The sequence below is a fragment of the Xiphias gladius genome, chromosome 2, assembly GCF_016859285.1.
Source record: "Xiphias gladius isolate SHS-SW01 ecotype Sanya breed wild chromosome 2, ASM1685928v1, whole genome shotgun sequence".
Lineage (NCBI taxonomy): Eukaryota > Metazoa > Chordata > Actinopteri > Istiophoriformes > Xiphiidae > Xiphias > Xiphias gladius.
In genome coordinates this window covers 14,986,111-15,009,895 of record NC_053401.1, presented here as the reverse complement: position 1 = coordinate 15,009,895, position 23,785 = coordinate 14,986,111, and the positions used below count along the sequence as shown (strand labels likewise).

The 23,785-nt window shown below is 39.3% G+C and overlaps 1 protein-coding gene across 1 annotated transcript; it reads right to left on the bottom strand.

Moving 5' to 3' along the window:
- Positions 1 to 1,008: 1,008 nt before the first annotated feature.
- LOC120803910 (mucin-19-like) lies at positions 1,009 to 22,218 on the bottom strand. Its single transcript, XM_040152942.1, has 43 exons — positions 22,135 to 22,218; positions 21,018 to 21,062; positions 20,395 to 20,620; positions 19,747 to 19,876; positions 19,502 to 19,565; positions 19,165 to 19,247; positions 18,623 to 18,818; positions 18,319 to 18,444; positions 18,107 to 18,227; positions 17,866 to 18,001; positions 17,694 to 17,771; positions 17,520 to 17,589; positions 17,194 to 17,331; positions 16,856 to 17,005; positions 16,513 to 16,607; positions 16,279 to 16,411; positions 15,675 to 15,918; positions 15,488 to 15,528; positions 15,081 to 15,169; positions 14,586 to 14,740; positions 14,354 to 14,492; positions 11,036 to 11,140; positions 10,531 to 10,725; positions 10,261 to 10,333; positions 10,008 to 10,177; positions 9,471 to 9,627; positions 8,472 to 8,582; positions 8,168 to 8,309; positions 7,998 to 8,026; positions 6,558 to 7,406; positions 5,877 to 6,118; positions 5,515 to 5,701; positions 4,301 to 4,529; positions 3,775 to 3,947; positions 3,508 to 3,577; positions 3,247 to 3,356; positions 3,114 to 3,145; positions 2,867 to 3,020; positions 2,691 to 2,728; positions 2,440 to 2,547; positions 2,109 to 2,148; positions 1,498 to 1,606; positions 1,009 to 1,232 (listed from the first exon to the last, which is right to left on the bottom strand). The coding sequence occupies exons 1-43, from the start codon at positions 22,181 to 22,183 to the stop codon at positions 1,064 to 1,066; spliced, it is 6,000 nt and encodes a 1,999-aa protein (XP_040008876.1). The 5' UTR covers positions 22,184 to 22,218; the 3' UTR covers positions 1,009 to 1,063.
- Positions 22,219 to 23,785: the final 1,567 nt, after the last annotated feature.

Sequence of the window (23,785 nt, the reverse complement as noted above, 5' to 3'; positions counted from 1 at the left end):
GTACCGGAAGGTTCAGAGGTTCATTGAATGCAAACACACACAGGCATTCATAGTTTGCACACACTCACACATCCTCCTCTGTGAACATCATAAGGCTCCCAAATACCCATCCTTTTGAATGCACAACAAACAGCAGCGTGAAGCTGGCCAAAGCTTATTTTATAACCCTACTGTTTCTGTTAGTTTGCTGTTTTCAAAGAGTGAAATGCTTTTCTCTGTTGGAGAAATTCAGCTTTTGTAAGACTGGGTGTTTCCTAGGCCTGATCAAAGTCTTCCTGTCCTATTGATAGCCCCTAACAATGGCTTTCTCTTAGTGTCCTAAACTTGAGTAACTCACGTCCAGTACCTGATCACCTGATTTGATCTAAAATTTTCCACAGCAAAGAACTTTTGGAGAAAATTTTAACATTACAGTTGCAGCAGTAAGTAACGCTACCTTCACAAACGTGGGATTCGGCAACAGAAGAGTGTCCCTAGTACTGCAGATCTTCCAGAGACCATAATATCAATAGTTTAAAAAGGGATTGTTTCTTCCTTAGAAAGTATTTTCATTGAAAACCATTTACAGTGAAGTTTTAGGATTAATTAGAGTAACGAGAGTATTTAAAAACCTGGGTAAATAAAACCAAAACTACCTGCATGGCTATATACCACCACTATTGAGAAGCTATGTTTTTTGTCATTTGAGGGAAACAACCAATTACCCTCTAGAAAGCAGGCCATTGGTACATAAATAGAAGTGATCTTTGATCGCCTTGTTTTCTGTACCAATGGTGAAAAAGTGAGAGTAGTTTTACATAACATTAGGGAGGCATGTTGTGTTTTATGTTGAACTTACTGCACTGAAAGAAGATGCATACTAAAAACTTTGGTGATTAGTAAATGATTCATTTTATTTGATACAAAACAGATTCAGTAATTGATTTAAATAAAGGACAAAAACCCATCAATTTTCAATTATTAATCTATTAAATTTAAATACATTACATTTTTTATTTGGAAATCTAATGGATACATTATATAATCGTTAATTCTGGGTTTTGGGCTGTGCTGTCTATACTTTTCAGCGCAGTATACCACAGGTTCTGCACTCACAGTTGGTGATATGCTTGTAGACGTAGTGTCTGGTAGTGTGGTTGAAGCACTGCAGAGTCACTGACTTCCTCTCTGAGCTCCGCTCCTGACAGGACCTGCTTCTCTGCTCCACCTGTAGGTCACCGTGTAACACCACCCTGATGACGTGGACCGAGGTACGGGAGGAGGAGGGGAAGGGAAGGAAGAAGGGTTGGGGTGAGACAGACAGAGGGATGGAGACAGATGTATTACTGTAAGCTTAATCATACTTTAAATTTCAGGAAAGTCTTTCAAATCCACACAGGACTGAGGGAACAAATAATCACACAGCTCCTGTTGAAACCTCAGTAAGGACACTAATAATAGACCGGAGAATGTGTTAACTGGCTGTTATTGACCAGTGATAGCTAGATTTCTTCTCACCTGGGCTGAGACACACACTGGCCCTGACACACAGGCATCTCTATGATGGTGGTACAGTTGTCTATGGTGATGTTGAAGCTGGACACCTTGGGAGCACAGAGCTGGTTACCTAGAGTTGAAGGAGACATAGTATGGGAGGTAAAGTTTAAATTTTTAAGAGTCATGGCTGTTAAATTGTACAACAATTTAAATGCAAAATTTCTAATCGTCTGATAGGACCATTTTGCATCAGGGTTAGGACAAGGTTAATGTATTGTTTGGTTAAAGTTAAATAAGACCGCCACTGAGTTTAGGGCATGGGCAACAGCAACAGAGTTGAAGGCAAGTAAAAGCAGCTTGACCGCCTTACTTTTTCACAGCATCATTTTAATATCATCTTAATTGCCAGGTCAAATAAGTTAGTTTGCCACGTTTTTGTTTATGTTAGCTGTGAACAGTCATGCTGTGGGCTGAGTTCTCAACATTTTTCCCATTTATTGGCCTCTGAATGCCAAAGTAGCCCCACATTAATTAAAAAAATATGATCTGAAAGGTCAAAATTCAAGAAGCGAAATGACCTTTCTACAACTGAGCACTTAAAACTGAAAGCATGTTATTGTTTCTCAACTTACATGTAAAGCAGCAGTGCTGGTTATCCCAAATCCTGTCCTCCTGGAGAACAAATCCGCAAGAGTTCATGGTCAAAGAAATACTTAATTATGGTTCCAGTGCACCAGCATTGTAAGTTTTTTGTCTGAAATCTTAGAGTCACAATGAAATGAAAAACGATAATTTTCCTTTTTTAAATTTTTTTCCATGTGAGAATATATATATATATATATATATTCTCACATGGAAAGCTACAAAAGTACAGTACAGTAATACATGAACTATTACTCTAGAATAAAGCCTATAAGATGTTACAGTTATTAGTTTAAAGAGAAGAGGAGGGTTATTCAGGACCTCAGGACAGTTTTCTCTGGGACAGACTCTAGTCAAGGTCTGAACACCCTCTTTGCTGCAGCTGAACGACATGCAGGGATGGGCGGCATCTTTCCATGTGTCTCCCACCTACACACACAAAGATAGTATGATAACAGGACCATACACAATGTATAGATTCTGTTCAATCCAAATTCCAATATCGTTCTAAGGGAGACAAAACACTTTCCTTTATCATATCACTACGTTAATATGAGATCCAGACAACATACCTTGTATGTCTTTTCATTATAACTGCAGTTCTTCTCAACTGTAAACAGCACAATAAGTAAATAGTGTCCAGGTACAGAAGGTTAAATATGTATTAGTATTCATGTGAGGAAAAGGAAAGTCTCTGAGATAGTAATTAAACCACTATCTTAAAATACCAAGAAATGCCTGTGCTTACCACATGTCTGATCACCACAGCAAGAGGTATTTACCAAAACAGAATTGGGGCTACAGAGAGGAACTGGCTCAGGGGGTTTTGGAAAACACTCCTCTGTCCGAGTTTGTTTATTACACCTACACAGGTTACAATTTGACTGCCACACCTCACCAGGCTGGAAGACAGGTATGGAAATACCCTTTATATCTTGAGTTAAATCTAGAGTAGATACTACTATTTTTTACATTGATGAGACAATCATTCTTACAAGTCTGGGCTCTCCAAGTGGTCCTTTACAATCTGTGGGGAAAAAGGGAAAGAAACTCACCATTTCCCTGCTTAAGAGTTCAACCAAAAATCTTCTAGGAGTCATCATCACCCGTATAGACAATGTTACTCACAGGGACAGTCAAACACACAGTTGTTGGAGTGATTTCCTGCCCTGAACTGGCCACTGGGACAGAAACAACCTGTTGTGTTTTTTTCAAGGGAGGCCCCTGGATATCGCACACTGTGCAGCCAAACCAGAGGAAAGGTGAGGATAGAAATGATGAACACCTTGATAGTCTTGGACAACGTTGGACAATCTTGACTACTCTGGATTTAGTAGGATGTGAAATAAATGTGTAAGACATTATTTGTAAAAAGTAAAGTCTCCAAACCCTCCATAGCAGAAGTCATCCAGCTTGTTATGACATTCTTTGTAAACCAATCCTTTTGGACATGGCACATCTAAAACATGAACAAGGACATATAAGTTATTAAATTGGGTATCAGTTTAAGGAACAACTTATCAACAACATTTTTAACCAAAACATCCTAATAGTCAGGTCCATTAAAAAGGAAAAGTGTGAAAATACACTAACACTTCGTCCCTGGGTTGACTGGCTTTGTTACTGAGTATAAGAAAAAAAATAAAAGATACATACCACAGCTTCCATTAGTCAGTTCTCTCCAATCAATGCAGATACCAGCAGATTTGCATTCCTCAGCAGCTTGCTGTAAAGAAGAGCAATGACTGTCTGTTTTCCCACATGAATCGAACTCACAGTTCTTCTTTTTAAGGTTGAGATTCACATACTCCCTGCAACTTAAAAACACCCTGAGAAAACAGAATAGATTAAACTTTTAGGTAATAGTTAAATAAAATACAACAACTCAAAACATACACGGAAATTGAAAGAAAAGACACAGAACCTAGACACATGGAAAACTAGCTAAAGAGTTTCACATGGTTTGCTAGGTCTATTAGGTGGCTGCTTGGAGATTGTATGAGATGATAAGCTACAGTGACTACTATGTGTCTGCATTAGTAACAAAGGTAATGAAGTAAAACCATTGTGCTTCACTTCTATAGCGCATAGTGTGATAGTACACTTTACCAGTAAAGATAATTATTACCAATTCTATCACCAATTCCCTGATCAGGAGTGTGCATTAGTGTGTGGCACTTACTGGTGGTCTAGCAGCTCACATTGTGGGCTTGCAGGGCAGGTGGTGTGGGAAATGGGTGTGTTAGTGGGTACTACAGATGGCCCAGGATGACAGGGTACGTCCCTTGGTGCAGAAACACAGGCTGGTTTCAGAGCATCTGCGTATACCCAGTCATAGGCTGTCTTATCACAGCAGCTGTTGTCCTCGATCTGTCCTCCTCTACGGATGCATGAACCACCGCCACATACACCTGGGGAGAAGATGGAGAGGTGAGCTCAGTGAAGATGATGAGTGATCTAATATCTAATAAAAATTTTAATGGACATAAACACCCATTTAAAGGAATGACTGTATTAATTAGTCAGGATAGCAGCCTTGTACTTATATAGCAAATATCTCTGACATTATTTGAGAAAAATAACCTGATCATCTGTTGTAGAGTAATTATCATATTTAAGGTATTGCCACACAGTTAGCTGGTCTTCTTTAGTTTTTTAGTAGTCTCTTGTCTGAGAGGAGAGAACTCAATTAAATCTGCATTATTTTTTTATATTAACATCGGAACAAAGACTAAAACGTATCAATGTCCAGCTCCGTGCACAGCCTTTAGCCACTTTTAGCTACCTTTAGCACACCTTTTTGGTTCTCTGGCCTACACATATAGTAGTAGTAGTAGTATGTAGATATTTCCAACAAACATCCTCAAAAAAGCTGCCTTTCCAGCTATCTAAAAAAAAATGAATGTGGCTGGTGAAAAAAGTAGTGCACTTAGTGAGCTGAGGACCCAGCCTAGGATAATTTTTTTAGGAGACGCAGGATAAAAAAGCAAGAGAATCTGGACTTAAATTTATCAGGTGGCCGAACAGAAAACTCCAACTGGTTGCTCTTGTCATTTTATGTCTGCTGTTGGGACTGTTGAGTCTTTCTCAACCACTATCTGGTGGTCAGAAATTGTTTATGCAGCATTAAGAAACACATTCTGTATAGCTTCGTTACCTAGATAACCAGCCTGCAAGCTAATTTATTAAAGCAGCTAAAATATTGGCCAATGTAGTACTGTAACAGAGGGTTGAAAGACAAGATTAAGCTAGTAAATTCACAAAACTTTGTGAGATTTAGAGGCTTTTTTGTATTATGTGAAAATCGGCTCTACATACAAATACACACTTTTGAAATGGATATACAGTATGCAGTCAACCACACCTGTGGAGCATTCCCTCCAATCTGTTACGCACCACATTGTCCCTCTGTGTTGTTGAGGAAGTGTTCCATGGCCAGATTGACCACCAGGGTATAAAATGGACTTAGGGAGACATAAGACCGGACCTCTGGGAGATAGATTGACACCACATACCCCGTTGTCTCAAACCTCAACCCATGCTCCTCGTATGGTGGCCGTATCATCACATTGTTCAAAGTGGCCTAAGGTAGATTAGATCGGTATCAAACTCACTGGCTCAACCTTTCCATAGAGTAAGGTATCTTTAAAAACTTGAAGTAAAAATAATCTATATCATGGAAAATGATTATCAGCTATTTAATATATAAGGATGTATGGTGACATTTTTAAGTAATGTAGAGCTGCATGATATCCTACCTGTACTGTAAACAAATCTGGGAAAATACTTAGTGTAGCCATATTGTTATGATATTTCAGGATGATGCCTTTAGCACAGGAGCCATTGAGGCCTGGAACACAGTAGAAGTTGTCCACAGCAATGGACAGATGATGTTGTGGTGACCGCTCCTCCATCAGGATGTAGGTGCATTTGTCCAGGAAATCAAAGGTTACACCTTGGAAAGATATGTAGTGAGGGTCCCCATATAACTCACAGCGACCTAGGGAGGATATGGGAAAGGATAAAAGGTGATTTTATTAGATATGGACACAAAAAAAGAATATAAAAAAAATCTATAAAAATTTTTAAACCATGCCTAGTCCTAGAGATGGCATTGTGACTTGGTCAATTCACTTTTCCCTTATCACCAACATCTGGTCAAAAATTTCATTCATCCAATACTTTAAATAATGACCAAATAACGAACTGAAAAACGAACAACACTCCCACCTGCTTCAACTGTACTTTGTGTTAAGTGCTAATTAGTGAATGTTAGTATGCTAACACACAGAACAAAGATGGTGAGAATATTAAACATTACCTGCTACACATCAGATGTGTAGAGGCAAGTGTTACTGTAGGCACAAATGGAGGGAAAAGAGGAGGGATAACTGAGGGTTAACAAGAGCAGTGGCAGAGACGGACTAGGATACACTCACAGTCACATTTCCATGTTTCACAGCATCCGTCTGAGACTTTTGTGACCTTATCTCTGGGACAGATGGGAACTGTAGGCTCTGGACAAACCACTGGGGTCAACTCTATCCTCCCATTTGTACAGGTCTTATGGAAACAGTCCTCTGTCCACATCTCACCACAGGCCCAGGTTTTTCTCTTCTTCAGGTCTGTACACTCAATGCACACTGTTGTGTGAGTAGTCAACTCAGTACTGACTGTTGTAAATGTAGACTGTGTTGAGGCTGTGGGTGCTGAATTGTGATATGTTTTCTCTGTTATTATACTAGTCATGGTTGTGGCTGGCTCTCCAGAGGTTGTCAGTTCAGTTGTAGATGTTGCATTGATAAATCCTTTACTAGTGGACATCTCAGTGCTATATGTTGTTGGTTGCACCGTCATAGATTTATACATCGCTCCGTGAGATGTTGTTGACTTTGAGGAGGTGGTAGTAGGTTGCGTGGTTAAAGAAGAGGTTTCAGTGAAGGTTTCTGTGATGGTGACATCAGTTGGACCTGAGGTTTCAGCAGGCATAGTGTTTGTCGGAAAGTTGGTTTTTGATTGAAGTGTTGCTGCTGTATGTTCTGTATGTTTTGTTGTTGGCTGAATTGAGGAAGTATCCCTTGGTGTAACTGTTTTTAAGGGCTTTGATTGTGGTGTCCACACTGATGCTGTTGCAATTTCCTGTTCTGTGATGGATTCAGTGGTATTTGTTATTGTTGTAGGTTTTGTTGAGGCAACAGTTGTCATTGTAGATGTGGTATTCATTCTAGTTATTGATGATTTGGTGGGCAAGCTGGTAGTGACTGCTGTAACCAGTTCTGGAGGGGTGACTGAGGTTGCAGTTGTAGTTGAGGTAGTTGTAGTCATTGGTGTAGAGATGGTGGAAAGGACAGTTGACCACTTTTCAGTGGTAGCTGAGACATTGCTTATGGTGGTGATTGGTATTGAGATGGTGGAAGGCATTGTTGACCATGATTCAGCCATAGTTAAGGCAGTTGTAGTTCTTGGTGTAGGGGTGGTAGAAGGCATTGTTGACCATGTTTTATTGGTAGTTGAGACATTGGTAATGGTCGTCAATGGTGTAGGAGTGATGGAAAGCAATGCTGACCATGTTTCAGCTGTAGTTAAAGCAGATGTAGATGATGGTGTAGTGGAAGACACAGTTATTTCTGTGCTTGTTGAAGCATTTGTGATGGGACTGATTGATATATGGGTGGTGGAAGGCATAGTTGTGGGTGGAGTTGCTGTTGGGATAGAGGTGGTAGTAAGCTCTGGTTTTTTGAAAGCACATTCTGTAAAGCACTAAAAAATAATGTAAAAGACAAAAACACAAGAAGACCTTCTTCATATTTTCTTGTACAATTGTGAATGGACACATCTAGTAGTAAATGTAGTAGTAATTGAATATGATTCATACTTACGACAGTTAATTGTTCCATTTTCACAGGGGCTAAAAAAGAATAATGAAGAAGTAAGAAATATCCAGTTATGAATGTTATGACTAATGTTAAGTGCACAGTTCCTCATAATACATTACACTATGTTACACTGTAAATATGTAGACATACAGTATACATTACAAATGGCTCACCACATATTAGACTGTATCATCACCACTGTCCCAGGCTGAATGACTGTGTCATTAAAATAACAGGTGCAGTTCCTCATTTTGGTGCATTCACCAGTATTTTTATCATAGTATGGTGCATCTTTTGGACATCTGGGGTAGCAGCCTTTTCCAAGAACAAACATAATGGTCATTTTTACGGGGTTACAATTAATGTTAACAATGCCTTATTAATTAAGATAAAGGTACTATCTCAATTTCCACATTTAGCTGAGTACGAATTAAGTTTACCTATTATATTTTATTACAACTCAGAAAGCCTGGTTACCTTCCAGCTTGTGAGTGAAATTGTTGTCTTTGCCGCAGGTTAGCATCTCACCACAGGCTTCATAGTGCCAGCTACACTGGCCCTGCTCATTGTAGTAGTCACAATAGACCGCTAAATGTGAAATTATCACAGGTTAAATTATTATAGACTGGCTTATAGTCTATGTTTTGTAACTTTCCAATAATAATTAACACACTTATGGATTTATCATATGGATTGTTGGCTATAATGATTGAAATGAAACGTATATGAAATGAAACTTGGATATAACTTGGATACCTACTGCCCCCATAATCCTGCTCAACACCCACTGCTTCAAATGTAAATGTATATAACAATATCTATAATTATTATTATTTTTAAAATGACTGTTATTCACCCTATTATTATACTTAATAGTTTTATTATTATTCTCCTTATTGTTACACATCTTTATGTTATACGTCTACTTTGCTATGCCCCCCCCCCCTTTTCTCCTTCTCTCCCTCTCTCTCTCTCTCTCCTTCAACCCAGCCGGTCGGGGCAGACGGCCGTCCACCCTGAGCCGGGTTCTGTTCAAGGTTTCTACCTGTTAAAAGGGAGTTTTTCCTTGCTGCTGTCGCCAAGTGCTTGCTCATGTGGGAATGTTAGGTCTCTGTAGATATAACTATAAAGAGTATGGTCTAGTCCTCCTCTACATGAAAAGTGCCCTGAGATAACTTCTGTTAGGATTTGGCGCTATATAAATAAAATCGAATTGAATTGAATTGAATATTTACTTTTGAATTACTTGTAATGTACAGTGTGTGCCATATAATTCAGCTCTCTAGCAGAAAGTAAACTTAAACAAAAAGATCATGCATTTTTAGCCCACTGAAAAAGTGAGTTTTGTTAAAATGCTTCCTGACATGTCCAATCTGTCACATCACTTTTATGTCCCTGCTAACTATCCAAAAAAAAGACAGCTTCAAGAGTTAAGTAAAACTAATGTTATGTGGGGAAAAAGGGGTCTTAACTTACGACACAAATCAGGTGTTCTCCATTTGACACACACATCCTGGTCGCTGCAAGCCTCTGCGTAGGCTGCCACAGCTGTGCAGAAGCCCAGAAACTTCCCTTCAAACTCACAGGAGCAGGACTCCTGTACACAGCTATGGTAGTAAGGCTCTGGGTCCACCTGGGGATTGAATATTATTCAGCAGAATAGAGCTTTTGTGGCATGTTTAGGGCCTCAGGAATCTTTTAATGTCGATTACTGTAAATAGTGTCTGTAGGGTATTTTATTGCAGTAGAATTGGATAAAACAATCTTCAGTGTTGACTGTTAGCTCTTATGGGTGATTGGGTCATGAAGCTTTAGTGTTGTCCCTCACTTGTAAGTCTCTTTGGATAAAAGCGTCTGCCAGATGAGTAAATGTGAATATACATTAATGATTGGATTTCCATGTAGACTATACCCTCACTCCCTATCCCAGCCTTCTTTCCGAATTTGTAGGAGGCTCTGAATAAAAACCTGACCCTAATGTTAGTGGCATACTAAACATGTAAAAATGCATACCTTTAAGTGGCAGTCTTTAAAGGTGTCTGCTGTAATGATCATACAGCGGCGCTGGGCCCAGGCTGAGCAGTAGGAGTTGCGTTCACATGGAAATTTCTCAGTGGTGACATCAGAACAAGGAGGTGTAGCGGCCTTCCAGCTGTTGCCAAAGGCCAGGGGACTGGACACCACTACAAACCGATTTTTTGGGGTTATTTTGTCAATCATGACAAAGGTATTTCTGCATAATGAAATAAAGACAAAAATAATTTACCTGCTGAGCCACTTATCTGTATGTCATTCATCTCATTGGAGTCAAAATTCCCACAGAGGCCACACACTCGGTTCTACAGGACAGATCATTGAAAAAGTCAGTTGAAAAAATATCAAAGTGCAATTGTTATAATAAATAATTTTTACAAAATTTGAATTTCAAAATTCTACCTTATTTCTCCAGGTCTTATTTTTACAGTAAGGATGAAAATGTGGACTGACATAGGATTGACTCAATTTCAAAATCCATCTTAACATCCCCATCACTCACCCTCCAGTTCGGATTCAGCTCAATGGTGATCCTGGTGTGTTTGTCCCAGATGAGAGTTATCCCTCTGTTCGGCACTGAGATTATGATGTAGAGTCCCACGGTGTGTATGGAGTAAAGTGAATCTTCTTGCAGAGTCCAGCCTTTTTGGTGGTGTCTGGTCACCCTCATGTCGCTCAGTGTCAGGGTGACTATGCCCTGGATTGGACAAGACAGGACAGTTAGAACCCATGGTAGAAGATTATTTAAACATTTTGTATTGCTGACTTTACTGGTCCATAACAATCTATGCACCATAAAGTTCAGGCTATAGCATACTATTACACTTTAAATCATGAGAGCATGAAGTGAGTGATTAACCAATTTATTGTCTGAAAGATGTAGTGAATTAAATGGATGAAAGGGCAGAATAAAATAAGCAAATAGATGAATGGAAAGTATATAGTAATGGGGTCATCAGCTGAGAGTTTTATGAAGAGAAATGGGGATCAAAGAAAGGGTCATCCACCTGCAGGTCCAGGACAATAGAGCGAGAGCAGGTCAGTGCCTCATCACAGCAGGGTACACTCTCCACTCTGACTGAGAATGAGCCGTTTGCTTTTCCACAGTAATCCTGAGGTAAAAAGAGCAGAGTTTAAAAAAATACTAGTGTGCAAAATATGACTACATTTTAAAAAAGCCCTATTATAGATTGGGCAACTGGGTAATATGCCATGTCCCCTGAACCGGGGCAGCAAGGGCTAGCACCCTGAACTACAGCTCCTGAGAGGGAGCACCCAAGCAAGCTACGAAGAACCCTTCTGAAACATACCCTAAGGGATTCCTGGGGGGGGGGGGGGTCCCAGACAGACGGACCTATTGGCACAAACCCAAGCAAACGGACAATCGACTATGAGTGCAGTCTGTGTTTGCGGAGAGCTGTGCAAAAACCCGATAGGTCTGAAGATCCATCAGACTAAGATGGCCTGCTTTAGGTGGGAACAAGTGGAGCAATGCACAGGGGCAGTAGCTAGTACTACAGGTTCTGAAGTGCTGGCTGTAGAACCTGGTCAGATGGAGGATGAGCCAACCCACAGTGCCCGGAACCTCCAAGCAACACAAGTTCCCCTACAAAGCAGGAAGTCGGAACAGCATCGGGTGAAGTGGCCTGCTGCTAACAAGAAGGAGTAGCTCCAGTTGGATGAGGTTGTACACAAGATCCTGTAGGGGACATCAAAGGGAGATGCTGAACAGAAACTCCAGGCTATATGCACCCTCATAACGAACATGGGCGCAGAATGGTTTGGAATCAAGGAAAAGCATGGTACAAGTATTCCAGTGAGGCCAAACTGGCGGGAGCTCAGGATCTGCCAGCTGAGACAAGAACTGAAATCCCTGAGGCGTCAGACCTTGGCTAATGTGAGGCACTGGTGAAACCTCCAGAACCAGTGAACCAATTCAACATCTCTGGGCCCACCCTGAAAGAGGTCAAAGAAGTAGTCAGGGCTGCAAGAGCAAGTTCCATCCCTGGGCCCAATGGAGTACCCTATAAGGTCTACAGGCAGTGCCCAAGGCTCTTAGAGTAATTATGGAAGATCTTAAAAGTGATCTGGCAGAGAGGAAAAGTTGCTGCCCAGTGGAGGTATGCTGCGTGGCTCTGAATACTGAAAGAAGAGGATTCAAGTAACATCGACCAGTTTTGTGTCATCTTGCTGCTCAGCGTCGAAGGGAAGATCTCCTTCAAGATTTCGTCTCAATGGCTAACTGAGTTCCTCTAGAAGAAGGTGTAAATAGACACCTCAGTAAAGAAGGTGGGAGTCCCAGGTGTACCTGGATGCCTAAAGCACACAGGACTGGTGAGCCAGCTGATCCGGGAGGCAAGGGATAGCAGAGGAGACCTTGCAGCACTCTGGCTAGACCTAACCAACGCCTATAGATCCATCCCACACAAGCTTGTGGAAACAGCACCGACAAGACACCATGTGCCAGACATGATCCGGAACCTCATCCTGGACTATTACAGCAATTTCAGGTTGAGAGTCTCAACAGCTAGAGAAGGATATAATCAGTGACTGCATGACCTCTGTGCGACTCTTCTCGTTGGCCATGAACATGATTGTCAAATCAGCGGAAGTGGAATGTAGAGGCCCCATGTCAAGATGTGGTACTCGGCAGCCCCCCATAAGATCATTCATGGAGGACCTGACAGTGACAACAACATATGTTCCTGGGCGCAGATGGCTCCTTCAAGTGCTCAAATGACTGATCTCATGAGCAAGCATGAGTTTTAAACCAGCCAAATCCAGGTCTCTGGTCCTGAAGAAGGTCAACCGGTTCTGCTTTACCCTGGGAGGGACACAGATTCCAATCATGACGGAAAGACCGGTCAAGATCATGGGGAAAATCTTCAAAAGTTCTCTGAAGGATACAGCCACACTTCAACAAACCAGGAGCAACTTGACAACCTGGTTCACTGCGATCGACAAGTCCAGGAAAGTTTAAAGCCTGGATGTACCACCATGAAGTCCTTGGTTCAGGATGACATATACGAGCAGAAGTGGAGGAACAGCGCTGCAGCAAGATGGTCGGCATGTACAAACAAGGTGCCTGGACCAGGTGGGAGCATGCGGAACAGAGTAAGATCACCTGGTCAGAGCTCTGGAGGGCCGAACCATTGCGCATCAAGTTTCTCATCCAATCAGTCTATAACGTTCTCCCAAGCCAGGCCAATGTGCATTGCTGGGGCATGGCAGACACTCCAGCATGCCAAGCATGCTTAGAGAATATCCTTAGTTGCTGCCCGAAGGCATTAGGGGATGCATTAGGGGACCACTGGCGCCATGACCAAGTTCTAAGGTCTTTGGTGAATACAATCAGTGCAGGGATTCAAAACAGTAAGAATGAGCATACCCCCAAACAGTCCATCACCTTCATCCAATCTGGGGAGAAGGCACAACATCAGCCTAGCTCCTCGGGAGGGCTCCTTGCCACTGCATGGGACTGGCAGCTCTAAGTCAACATAGGAAGGCAGTTCAAGTTCCCAGAGAACATTGCAACCACTTCACTCCACCCAGACATGGTTTTAATATCGGAGTCTACAATGCAAGTGGTCCTGCTGGAACTTACTGCCCCCTGGGAAGACCAGATAGAAGAAGTGAACAAGTGCAAAAGGGCTAAAAAGGGAGAGCTGGTGATAGAGTGCAGGAGCAATGGCTGGAGAGCCCGCGATGAGCCAGTCGAAGTTGAGTGCCGGGGCTTTGCTGGCCAGTTGTTACAGCAAACTCTCAAACTTCTTGGAGTTAGAGGACTTAAGTGCAGAAAAGCCATCAAGAACATCCAGGAGGCTGCTGCAAAGGCCTCACGTGGCTGTGGTTCCAGAGGGTTGGATCCTTGGAGTGGTGCAGGGTGTCTGATGATTAAAGACCCGAGACCCCCTATGGTTTATCACTGATGACGTGTCCAAGTAGCACCTGAAGGTGAATTCCAGAACTAAGATTTTTTTTTGAAAGAGTTAGTTAGTTATTTAGTCTGTTTAGTGTAAACAGTCAAGTGTAATCAATTTCTGTAGTGCTTTGAAGTAAAACCTAATCATTCCACCAAGTATATGATCAGTTGGTTGGTATATTAAGGTTCAGCTCTGGACTCCCTAATGTGGGAAAGAAGTCAGCTCCTTATTTATCCCACATCACCGAAACACATCATAAAAGCACAAAAATATAAATAAACTCATATGAATTTTAGACTTTAAAAATATAATATTTGTGTATTATAAATAATACCAGTTGATACTGTATATTTGTTCTGCACTTTATCATATCTTTACACCAGCCTTTATGTTTGGTCTCACCTCTACAAGTATGTACTGGCAGTGTCCATCAAAGCGGTACCATCTAGAGTCAAAGGTCTGGTGATGTCCATTTCCATATACTTGACACTTCCCAGGACATGGCTCATCTTTGCAGTGCCAATGACCCTGCTCACAAATACTGTGAGACAGAAGGATGTAATTATTGTAGCTTATGATTAAATAAGCCCTTCTGAATGGACAAGTTGTAAAGCAGCACTAATGCAGATATTACCATGTTTTGCAGTTTGTTTTGACATGCTGTCCTGCGCCATACACTTTGCCACTGTACACACAAGTGCAGTTGTCCAGAGAAACACAGTATCCACGGTGATCCTCATACTGGTCATGTGGGCAGTAACAGCCACTCTCACAGGTCATACTAACACTCTGGAAATCACACAAAAGGAAAATATTTTAGTTTAACTATACAGTTGACCAATAACAATTAAAGAAATCTGTTTTGGACAAAGTGTAAGTTATAGAGCTACGATTAATTGACAGAAAATTTTTGTAAAGAAAAATTACATTAGCAGCTGCTATCTTGATGTGATGAAAGCATCATCACATCACAAGAAATATGTTCCACTAACGCTAACAAAATAATGAATAAGCTAACTTTCTCTAGTTATGGCAGCTAGTTAGTTAGCTACCTCTTTCAAATGAAGAATTAATAATACTAATACATGAATAATGGCAAGCCATGTGTATAAAAAATCTATTCACCTACCAGTGGTTTGCTGAGACTGTCACAGGTTTTCTGAGCCGTTTTAACTGGGTACTCTGAGCAGTGAACACAAACCATCCCATTTCTGCAACCTGATGCAAACAATCATTAAATACATAAAACATATTAGTGTCCTAATTATATTTCAGACAGTTTGCCATTTGACACAATGTTATGAAAAACATTAAATTGGTGGTTGTATCAAATAAGACACTGTCACACGTAATTGCTGAATTTTTTAGCAGACGTTGTGAGGGATGGGCCTGTGGTGCCAATATCCTCCATTTGATTGTCCTGTGTTACAAAATTAATGTAGTTGAAACAACAGAGGAGCTTTTATTAATTATCTGGTATAAGTATGGTTTTAAAATATATGCAAAATATTTTATGATAACACAATATATACTCACCGCAGTCCTTGGAACAGTGCAGTTCTCCATTCTCACAGAGGCTTTAGAAGACACAATATTGAATTTGAGATACAAAACAATAACTTTTGCTGACATATATCCACACCAAAGATGTAGTCAACTACCAAAGCAACATGTTAATATGGAAGGTATTTGAGCATTTTAAGTGATTACAAATTTAACTCACCACTGTCGTCCGTCAATTACAACGGGCCCTGGCGGCGTTGTACCGCCATAGTGGTGACATAAACACTCTGCCTTTGGGGTGCATATGTGTCCTTGGTTGAGGTGAGTTCCTTCCAGACAACCACAGCCCTCCACAGGAGCATCATCCAAAGAACAGCGAGGGTCAGGGCCAGACAAGGAATGGCATGTATGGTTGCAGGACCGCATGTCATAGGAGAATTCTTGGTTCTTTTCACATTTAAGAGCTGTGAAACAACATTGTCATTAACACTAAAAAAATAAATAAATTTTGTACTTCTTAAATTTGTAACCTGGGACATTTTCATAGACATAAATTTATATTTGCTGCTCTATATTTACTGTATGGTGTCTGAAAGGTGCTTACACAATGCAAACATCCCATAAAAATGACCTTTTATCAATGCTGCCAAAATAAAAACAATAACAAATTGGGAGATGCAGCAATTATCTAATTTAGCCTTTAAGCAGTTGTCATTTGGACAGTTTGATCATTATTCCAGTGGTGGGAAGCAGATAAAAGAAGAGCAATGTCATTTGAGCTTTGTATATTTAGTTATATATTTGCATATAAAGCCTCAACTCACTGCAGTTCGTAGCTTTCCTCCAGTCACCAACTGCTACACCCAGAATGGCGCAGGCTTTGGCATAGCTGCCCAGAGCAACACATGAACACTGCTGCAAATTGCTGCCACAGTTACAGGTTCTTTGGATGCAAGCCTGAAAATAATAATTAATTTCATATAAACAGGAGTCCATCATTGCTGAAAACTTATTAAATACATATTAAGAATTTGGTTGATGTGTAAACGTCCTCTTACGTTGTGGAATTGATCAGTTGGGATATGACCATGGCACTTAGCAAATACCCCGGTTGGGTTGTTTAACACAGAGCATTTTTCATCAGCAAATATTTCTGCAAAAATACATATTAAGACAATGAAAGATGTTTGCAAAACCATTTGGAGGTGAAGTATTTTTTCTTGTATTTGAAGCATTTGTCAAATATCACAGAGAAGCAAGCAAACTAGTGTTTTATTATCCAAATATAACATATCATTGTCTATGTCATGTCTATTTTTTAAAATAACTTATCATCTACTTGATGTACAAAATTCAGGCAGCCAAACATTTTACAGGTACATTTATATCAATCACTGGTACCATTGTTTGTGTTGATGCAGGTGCTGGGTATGTTCACTGCACAAGTGCCCACACTCCAAGACAGAGCAAAAGGTTGTGCAGAGTTCTCAATGATCCCGCTGCTGGTGGTGAAGTCATCTGTTGTGTCATTATTGCTGTTGCCACAAAGACCTGAAAGACAGACTAACTCTAATAACAAATCCAACTGGCTCATGCCACAGAGAATATAAGGGAAAAAAAAAATGTTTTGCCCTCGAGAGCTCATAAAAAAATAAGTCATAATAAAAGTGAATCCCAGGGGCTTGCCAATGGTAATATATAAGTATTTGACCCGTGTGTTTGTAGACTGAGATCTTAACCTGGGATTATGCCAGTGTGGTTTCTGGGTGGAGTGATGTAGAGCTGGATTTCAGGAGACATCTGGACTTGGATCTTCATACCAAAAGATGTCTGGACTTGGACGTACATGGAGGACTGCCAGAAAACCTGGGCATGATCTGACAGGTGACAGAGATTAGCGAGTGAATTGGTAGTTGATTAACTAAACCATTATGGATACATTGCAAAGCTACCAGAAGCAACACCTTAATATAGTATATGAGATGGACATATAGTTACAGTATATTGGTCCTAAAAGGTTCCTCTGTTTTGTCTGTTCTTGTCTTTTTTCCCAATGTCTTCTTACCAGACTGATGAAGTTCAGTAATCGCCTCCTCTCCCACTTTAACAGTGTTGTGTGAGAATGTATATATTTCCTGCAAATCCCAAAGGACATTTATATTAATTTATGATACTCTTTCTTGACATTTGTTTGATAAATTATATGGTTTTGGAGTTAATGCTCAAAGACTGGCTGCACCTGAAAAAGCTGAAGGACAACGGTTTTCAGACACGCGTCCTTTTCAGAAAACTGAATAGTTATTGTCCAATTAACACCCTAAAAAAGGAATTTTAAAAAAGCAGTCAGTATCACAAAAAATTGAAACATGCATTGGTTAATGTTAAATGTTGGTGTAGTGGGAAAAATTTACCTGTGACACCACATATGTACATTTACCAGGGACAACATATTGTTTTCCATCAAATGTTGTCACAAATTGCCCTTCAATGAGACATTGGGCAGGGCAGATGTATTCAGAGCAATGCCACTTCCCACCCTCACACACACTGAGAAGAGATATAAGAATGAAATTTAAATTAAACATTTCATATAAAAATTTGCCATTGATGGATATTCCATTAGTATGAACAGCTTTTTTCTTGCCTACTCACCATGACTGACAATTGGTCCTACGCATGTCTCCAGTTAAGTAGCTCTTGCCAGCAAACACACACGGGCAGTTGGACACATTCACACAGTGGAAGCCATCTGCATGATCATTAAGCACCTTACCTAGACACAAAGTTCAGCACTACATTAACAAGCAGCTAAACAAAAGACTTAGACAGTAAAGGACTAAATTATACAATCAGACAGTGCTCACCCTTTGGGCAGACACAGGAGCTTGTGAGATCCTGGTCGGAGAATCTGAGGTTTGGGTTGGAGCAGCTGGGAACAAAGGCAGCGCCCTGTTCTACATAAACCAGGTCTCCTGGACAACCCTGTGGTGCTGCATTCACCCACAGAAAAAAACAATTACATCAATCGACTGTAGAGGATGTCAATCAAATTAGACATCATATTTGTTTATAAAAATAGAAAAGTAACGAATAAAAATAGTTTTAGACAACTAATTTGAATTGCTTTTTAATTAAAATTTGACAGTACATTAATCAAATATCACCCACTGCATCTGGTTAAAGTTCTCCATGTGTTCCAAGCATGGCTGTTGTTTCCACACTGCTGGATAATTTCTTTGAAGAAAGCACAGCCGATGTATTTACTGTCTTGATAGCTGTAAATATTCTCTTCGCAGAGTTGGATATAATGAGGCGTCCGGTCTTGCAGACAATCAAAGGTGTAGGAAAAGAACTGTCTGCATACCTGCAAATATCATCAGAGAAACCATCTGTGCATATGGAACTAGGATTTACTGCAGGGTGTGTGGCTTTTCAATCTGAGGAGATTTAAGCTAAGTTTATATGTTTAAAATGTAAACACATTTGAATGGATCAATACATGCGAATGTGCATTTACTAAAAAAAAAATGTAGAAATTTGACATTTATGGATCAGTACTTTAAAACTTATATGATGTGCTCTAAAGGCACTACTTCATAACTAAAGAGTCAGTAACGTCAATTATTATATATCATTTTTGTTATCATCCCGACATCCCCATAGTTCTGTTTTAACCTGAAACAGTTAAATGATTGCAACAATCAACTTACTGGATTCACAGCAAAGACAGGATCTCGAGTGTGACATGTGTCCTCATTAAGCATGCTCTCCGTAATCAACTGCTGCTTGTTGCCTAAATTCATAAAAAGCTGCACTCTTAGAGCAAACTGTATGTAAACAGCTGTCAAAATTTGTAAAAGGAAAACGTTTTACATCATCATCTACATTGTAAAAACATTTGAGTAAAACTGACATTTTAAGAACCTTTTAGGAACACCTCTTAAGAACATCTAGCCTCACTTTGGATTAAATTTTATACTTTTCATTTCAATTTTACAATTTGGTAATACTACAATAATAAAACGACTACTGCTATCACTGTCATACCTGGGACATTGTGTTTTCCACATATTCCGGTCATGTCAGTTCTCAGCTCCTGCTCTAGCTCCACCTTAACAACAAGTCATTAGGTAAAGTTAGTGCTCTGCAGTAATAAACTAACTGTAAATATTCCAATAAACTTATCATGATGCATATGTGTGCTTTGTATACATTTGAGTGCCTTTGTTTATGCTCTCCTGTGTATATCTCTGCAGCAAACATAAAAAAAATACCCAGGATTGTCCTCTCACCCTCAGAGTGTCTATTCCTCCAGGTACATTGTGCCACATCACAGACAGAGGAAGCAGAGAGCTTCTTAGTTTAGTGTAGATGCCATATTGAAAAATATGCTGGTAGGTGTGGTCGTATGGAAGGGAAATTCTGTCAATAAATAAACATACAAAGGCATCAGTAAAGAGATCGTACAGTTAAAAAAAAAAAAAAATGAAAGCACTGGTAAAATATTAACACCGCTTACTTTCCCCAAAATAGCCTGTAAGTCACCTTGCACACTTTGACGACCTCCGGTAAAACTCCCATAGTATGTTTTCAATTAATAATGCCCAGTGTCCTGGAGTCAAAGCTAATAATAAACTAACACTGATGCCAACCTGCCAACCACTTGGCTGTGTGGCTAAATATGAATGCCCTTTGAGTGAATGATCTGAATTGCCTTTGGGCAAAACACTCATAAACCGTTGTCTCACACTCTTACTGTATCGTTGTGGCTGAATAACGTGATTTAGTGAGATAATAATTTTCGATTTAAAATAAAAACATACTCAGAAGATTTGTGATTAGATCAGATTTGCACTAATTATTATCTTTTTTCTCTGTGTGGCTACAGTTTTCCTGAAATGAAAAAGAGTATCAGGGTGGGTTTGAATTTGGGGCGAAACCTTTTACTCTCCAACAGTATGATTCCATTCTGCACGACCGTCCTGATTTTGTTGATGATGATCTCAACTTGGTCCAGCAGCCCGCTGTCACTTCGCCGTGTGGTGATGTCACATTCTACCAGGTTGTGGGTGAAGCGGGTGAGGGTGAATGGGCAGTTGGACTGCACATAGAAAGCCGAACCGTTGAAAGGCTGGATGACCCCACTGCCGAATGTTTTGCAAGTGTCTGATCACAACAAATTTCAATTTACTGATTCTTGTTGGGAGTTGACAATGGCTGAAGCCATCACTGAATTCATTCATGCAGAAATAAATCACTTTAATTATTTTGAAATATTCTTGTCAAAATGTAATCTGTTTTTTGTTTTTTTTCGATGTAAGATGTAATCAGCAATACGATCCACAACTTAAATTCACTAATGAAATGTAACTTTAAGTTAACACCCTGAAAAGACGCAAAACAAAAATAATTAAGTCTTAGCTACTACAGAATAATATGTGATAAGTTTTTTAAGATAAGTTTTTTTAGCCATTTACAATCAATTAACATAATGACCAATTATTATTTCAAGGTATGCAAAAATGAACTGATCAAGATCCAACACTGATTGACTTATACTCACATTTCTGAGTTTCTGTTGTTGAGACTGATTCACCTGTCCCTAAAACTAGGAGAGAAAAACAATAATAATACTTATAAACTAGAAATGAAATCTCCGCCAAGGCCACTGTCAAACAACATACACCAGACTTCAGAGGAAAAAATTCAAATTCATTGTAAATGATCGGGTCTGCCACAAAACCTAAGGGGTTCTTCCCTGGCCCATGCCCCATCCCTCCACCAAGCTGTACATACAGTGTACGTAAGTGGTGGAAAAGTACAAGTAGGAATACTGCAATATAAAAACTGCAATGGATATGTAACTTAAGTAAAAATACAAAAATGTTATTAGGAAATTCTACTTTAAGTATCAAAAGTAAAAGTACTCATAAAATTTTAAAAAAGTTTTATGCTCATAGGGCTCAAATTATATTATTTGATTATAATTACTGATACATTAATGTGTAAGTAGCATTTCACTGCTGTAGATTTTTGCCGTGGAGCTGATTTTTAACTATTTCATTAACTGTTGAGTAATTTAATCTACAACAGTGTATCATATTTTATAAGCTCATCATATGTTTTCAGTTCAATCTTCATTTGTAAAGTAACTAATAACTAAAGCTTACAAATAAATGTAGTGGAGTAAAAAGAACAATATTTCCTCTGAATTGTGGAGTAGAACGAAGAACAGAATGTAAATATTTAGGTAAAGTACAAGTACCTCAAATTTGTACTTAATTACAGTACTTAAGTAAATGCATTTAGTTTCATTCCACAACTCAATATAACAATGATGCATTCTTCATTCTACTCCAGTCTGACAAATGTGATGAAAGGCTTTTTTTCTAATTCAACTGAAAAAACCTTATGAAATTGATAAATTAAAAGGTGGACTTAAGAACTAATGGAAACAACCATGAAAAACCTCAAACTTTTTTATAGAATATGTCAAATATTAAATTATTGCATCTTAACCTTTTTGCTGTTTATGCTGTTAAAATCTGATAATAATTTTTGCCCACTTTTTTTGTCACAGTGTAGTAATTTGAGTTTGCAAAAATCATTTCTCATGTCAGAGAAAAGAATCTAAAGAATTAATTCATATTCAAATTATTAAATTAAAGATTGTATGGTACCTGAGGCCAGTGAGAAGCAGACAGCCAGCATCCATCTCTGTGAGGTCATTCTGTGTGAGGCTCATTTGCTGAAACCAGGAGAAACTGCACAAACAGCCCACGACAGGGCGTATATATATAGTGTCCATACATACACACTGCCTAACAAACCACCCAATTCACATAGATGTGTGAACTCGCACACACATACACACTTGAACTTCTTTCTGTGAAAATACCAGGAAACAAAGAACTGGGGGGGGGTTAAACATTAATCCAAATGGTAAATAAGCACAAACACGGAAAACCAGCTTTTAAAGCATATCCTGCTCATCATGCTGCATTTACGATTAAAAAAATCTATTTCATGGTAACAAAAGTCCCTGTGATATATATTCTGGTGGTAAATTGTGAGTGTGTTTATGCGTGCCTGAGAGACAAAGGGAGATCTCAATTTGCCTTTGGCCAAAAAACTTAGTGAAGAAACACAAAAACGAGTTTCAAAACAGCAGATTCAAACCAACAGAGAGTTTGAAATTTGACCCTGTTCTCTTATTCCTTTAAACCTCCTTTTGCTGGTTCAATAACTGCTAAAAAAATAATAACTTTGGATCATATTTCATTCTTTCCATAAAATACTGAGTAAAAATAAGGGAACCAGCTAAAGAAAGGAAGTATGTCAGTGTCATCAACCTCACCCCTAATGGGTAAATTATTAAATCCTGTATTATGAACAAAGAGGGATGCTTACTTTTGACACTGGTGAACCAGACAATGCCTTGTAGGTTAAGAGAGGACAACAGAACAATTGATAAATGAGGCTAGGTTAATGGTCAGGGTGCAAGAACCAGGATATAGTTAATTATTTTTCAATTTTAGAGCTGAAGAAAAGTGCCAAACGACATTTAAAAATGCATTCTGCAGCTATTCAGTTTTCTTTTCATGCAAATATTATGTTCGGAGCCACCTGAGTCAAATGCTTATGAGATTAAATCAATGAGGTGGTAAAAGGATTAAGTGGTTTATCAATACATCACCTGGCTACATTAAACCTGAGATCCTAACCCACCACCAGTTGTCAGTTGATACACTTTCCATTTAAAATTCTTAATGTGTGTAGATCTTAGTACAAGAGACTACATTCAAAATTATCTACTTACAAATTCAGCAAACATGGAGTAATTCTAGCATTCATTTGGGGTTATGTTTCTGGCCATTGGCTAATGTAAGTCAAATTTTTGATCTGCTTTGGTCTCCTCTGATTCCTTTGATAAAAATCTGGGTTTTTTGCTACTGGCTTTTCAACTTTATTCGCCAGCTAGCTAGTTGATAAAATTGTCAGTTTGCCATTTTGTGCTGGACAGGTAGCATACAGAAGGTTTATCAAAGATAATCGTACTACGAAACCATACCATAAAAGTTATTTAAAACCAAAACAAGAAGTTGAAAGGGGCTAAATAGCTTTATAGAACTGACTTAGTCAATCACCAGAAAAAGCACAGGTGGAACTAATAACATTAATTAGGGCTCCTTTCCATTTCATGTCCCAGCCAGTCTAGTGAGCGATCATGCATAATAGAGGACCCTGGAACTTGCTCATATACATGTAAGGCCTTTGTTAAAATGTTTTTAATTACACCTGTACTTTTCCTACTACAGTATGACATGTCAA

What these genes read in the sequence shown, in the direction of transcription:
- LOC120803910 (XM_040152942.1), bottom strand. Translation starts at nt 22,183, where the DNA reads ATGACCTCACAGAGATGGATGCTGGCTGTCTGCTTCTCACTGGCCTCA. An exon ending in TGGAAAACACAATGTCCCAG is followed by an intron (nt 19,248 to 19,501) that starts GTATGACAGTGA and finishes TTATGAATTTAG; the next exon opens with GCAACAAGCAGCAGTTGATT. An exon ending in GCACTGTTCCAAGGACTGCG is followed by an intron (nt 15,170 to 15,487) that starts GTGAGTATATAT and finishes TGTTTGCATCAG; the next exon opens with GTTGCAGAAATGGGATGGTT.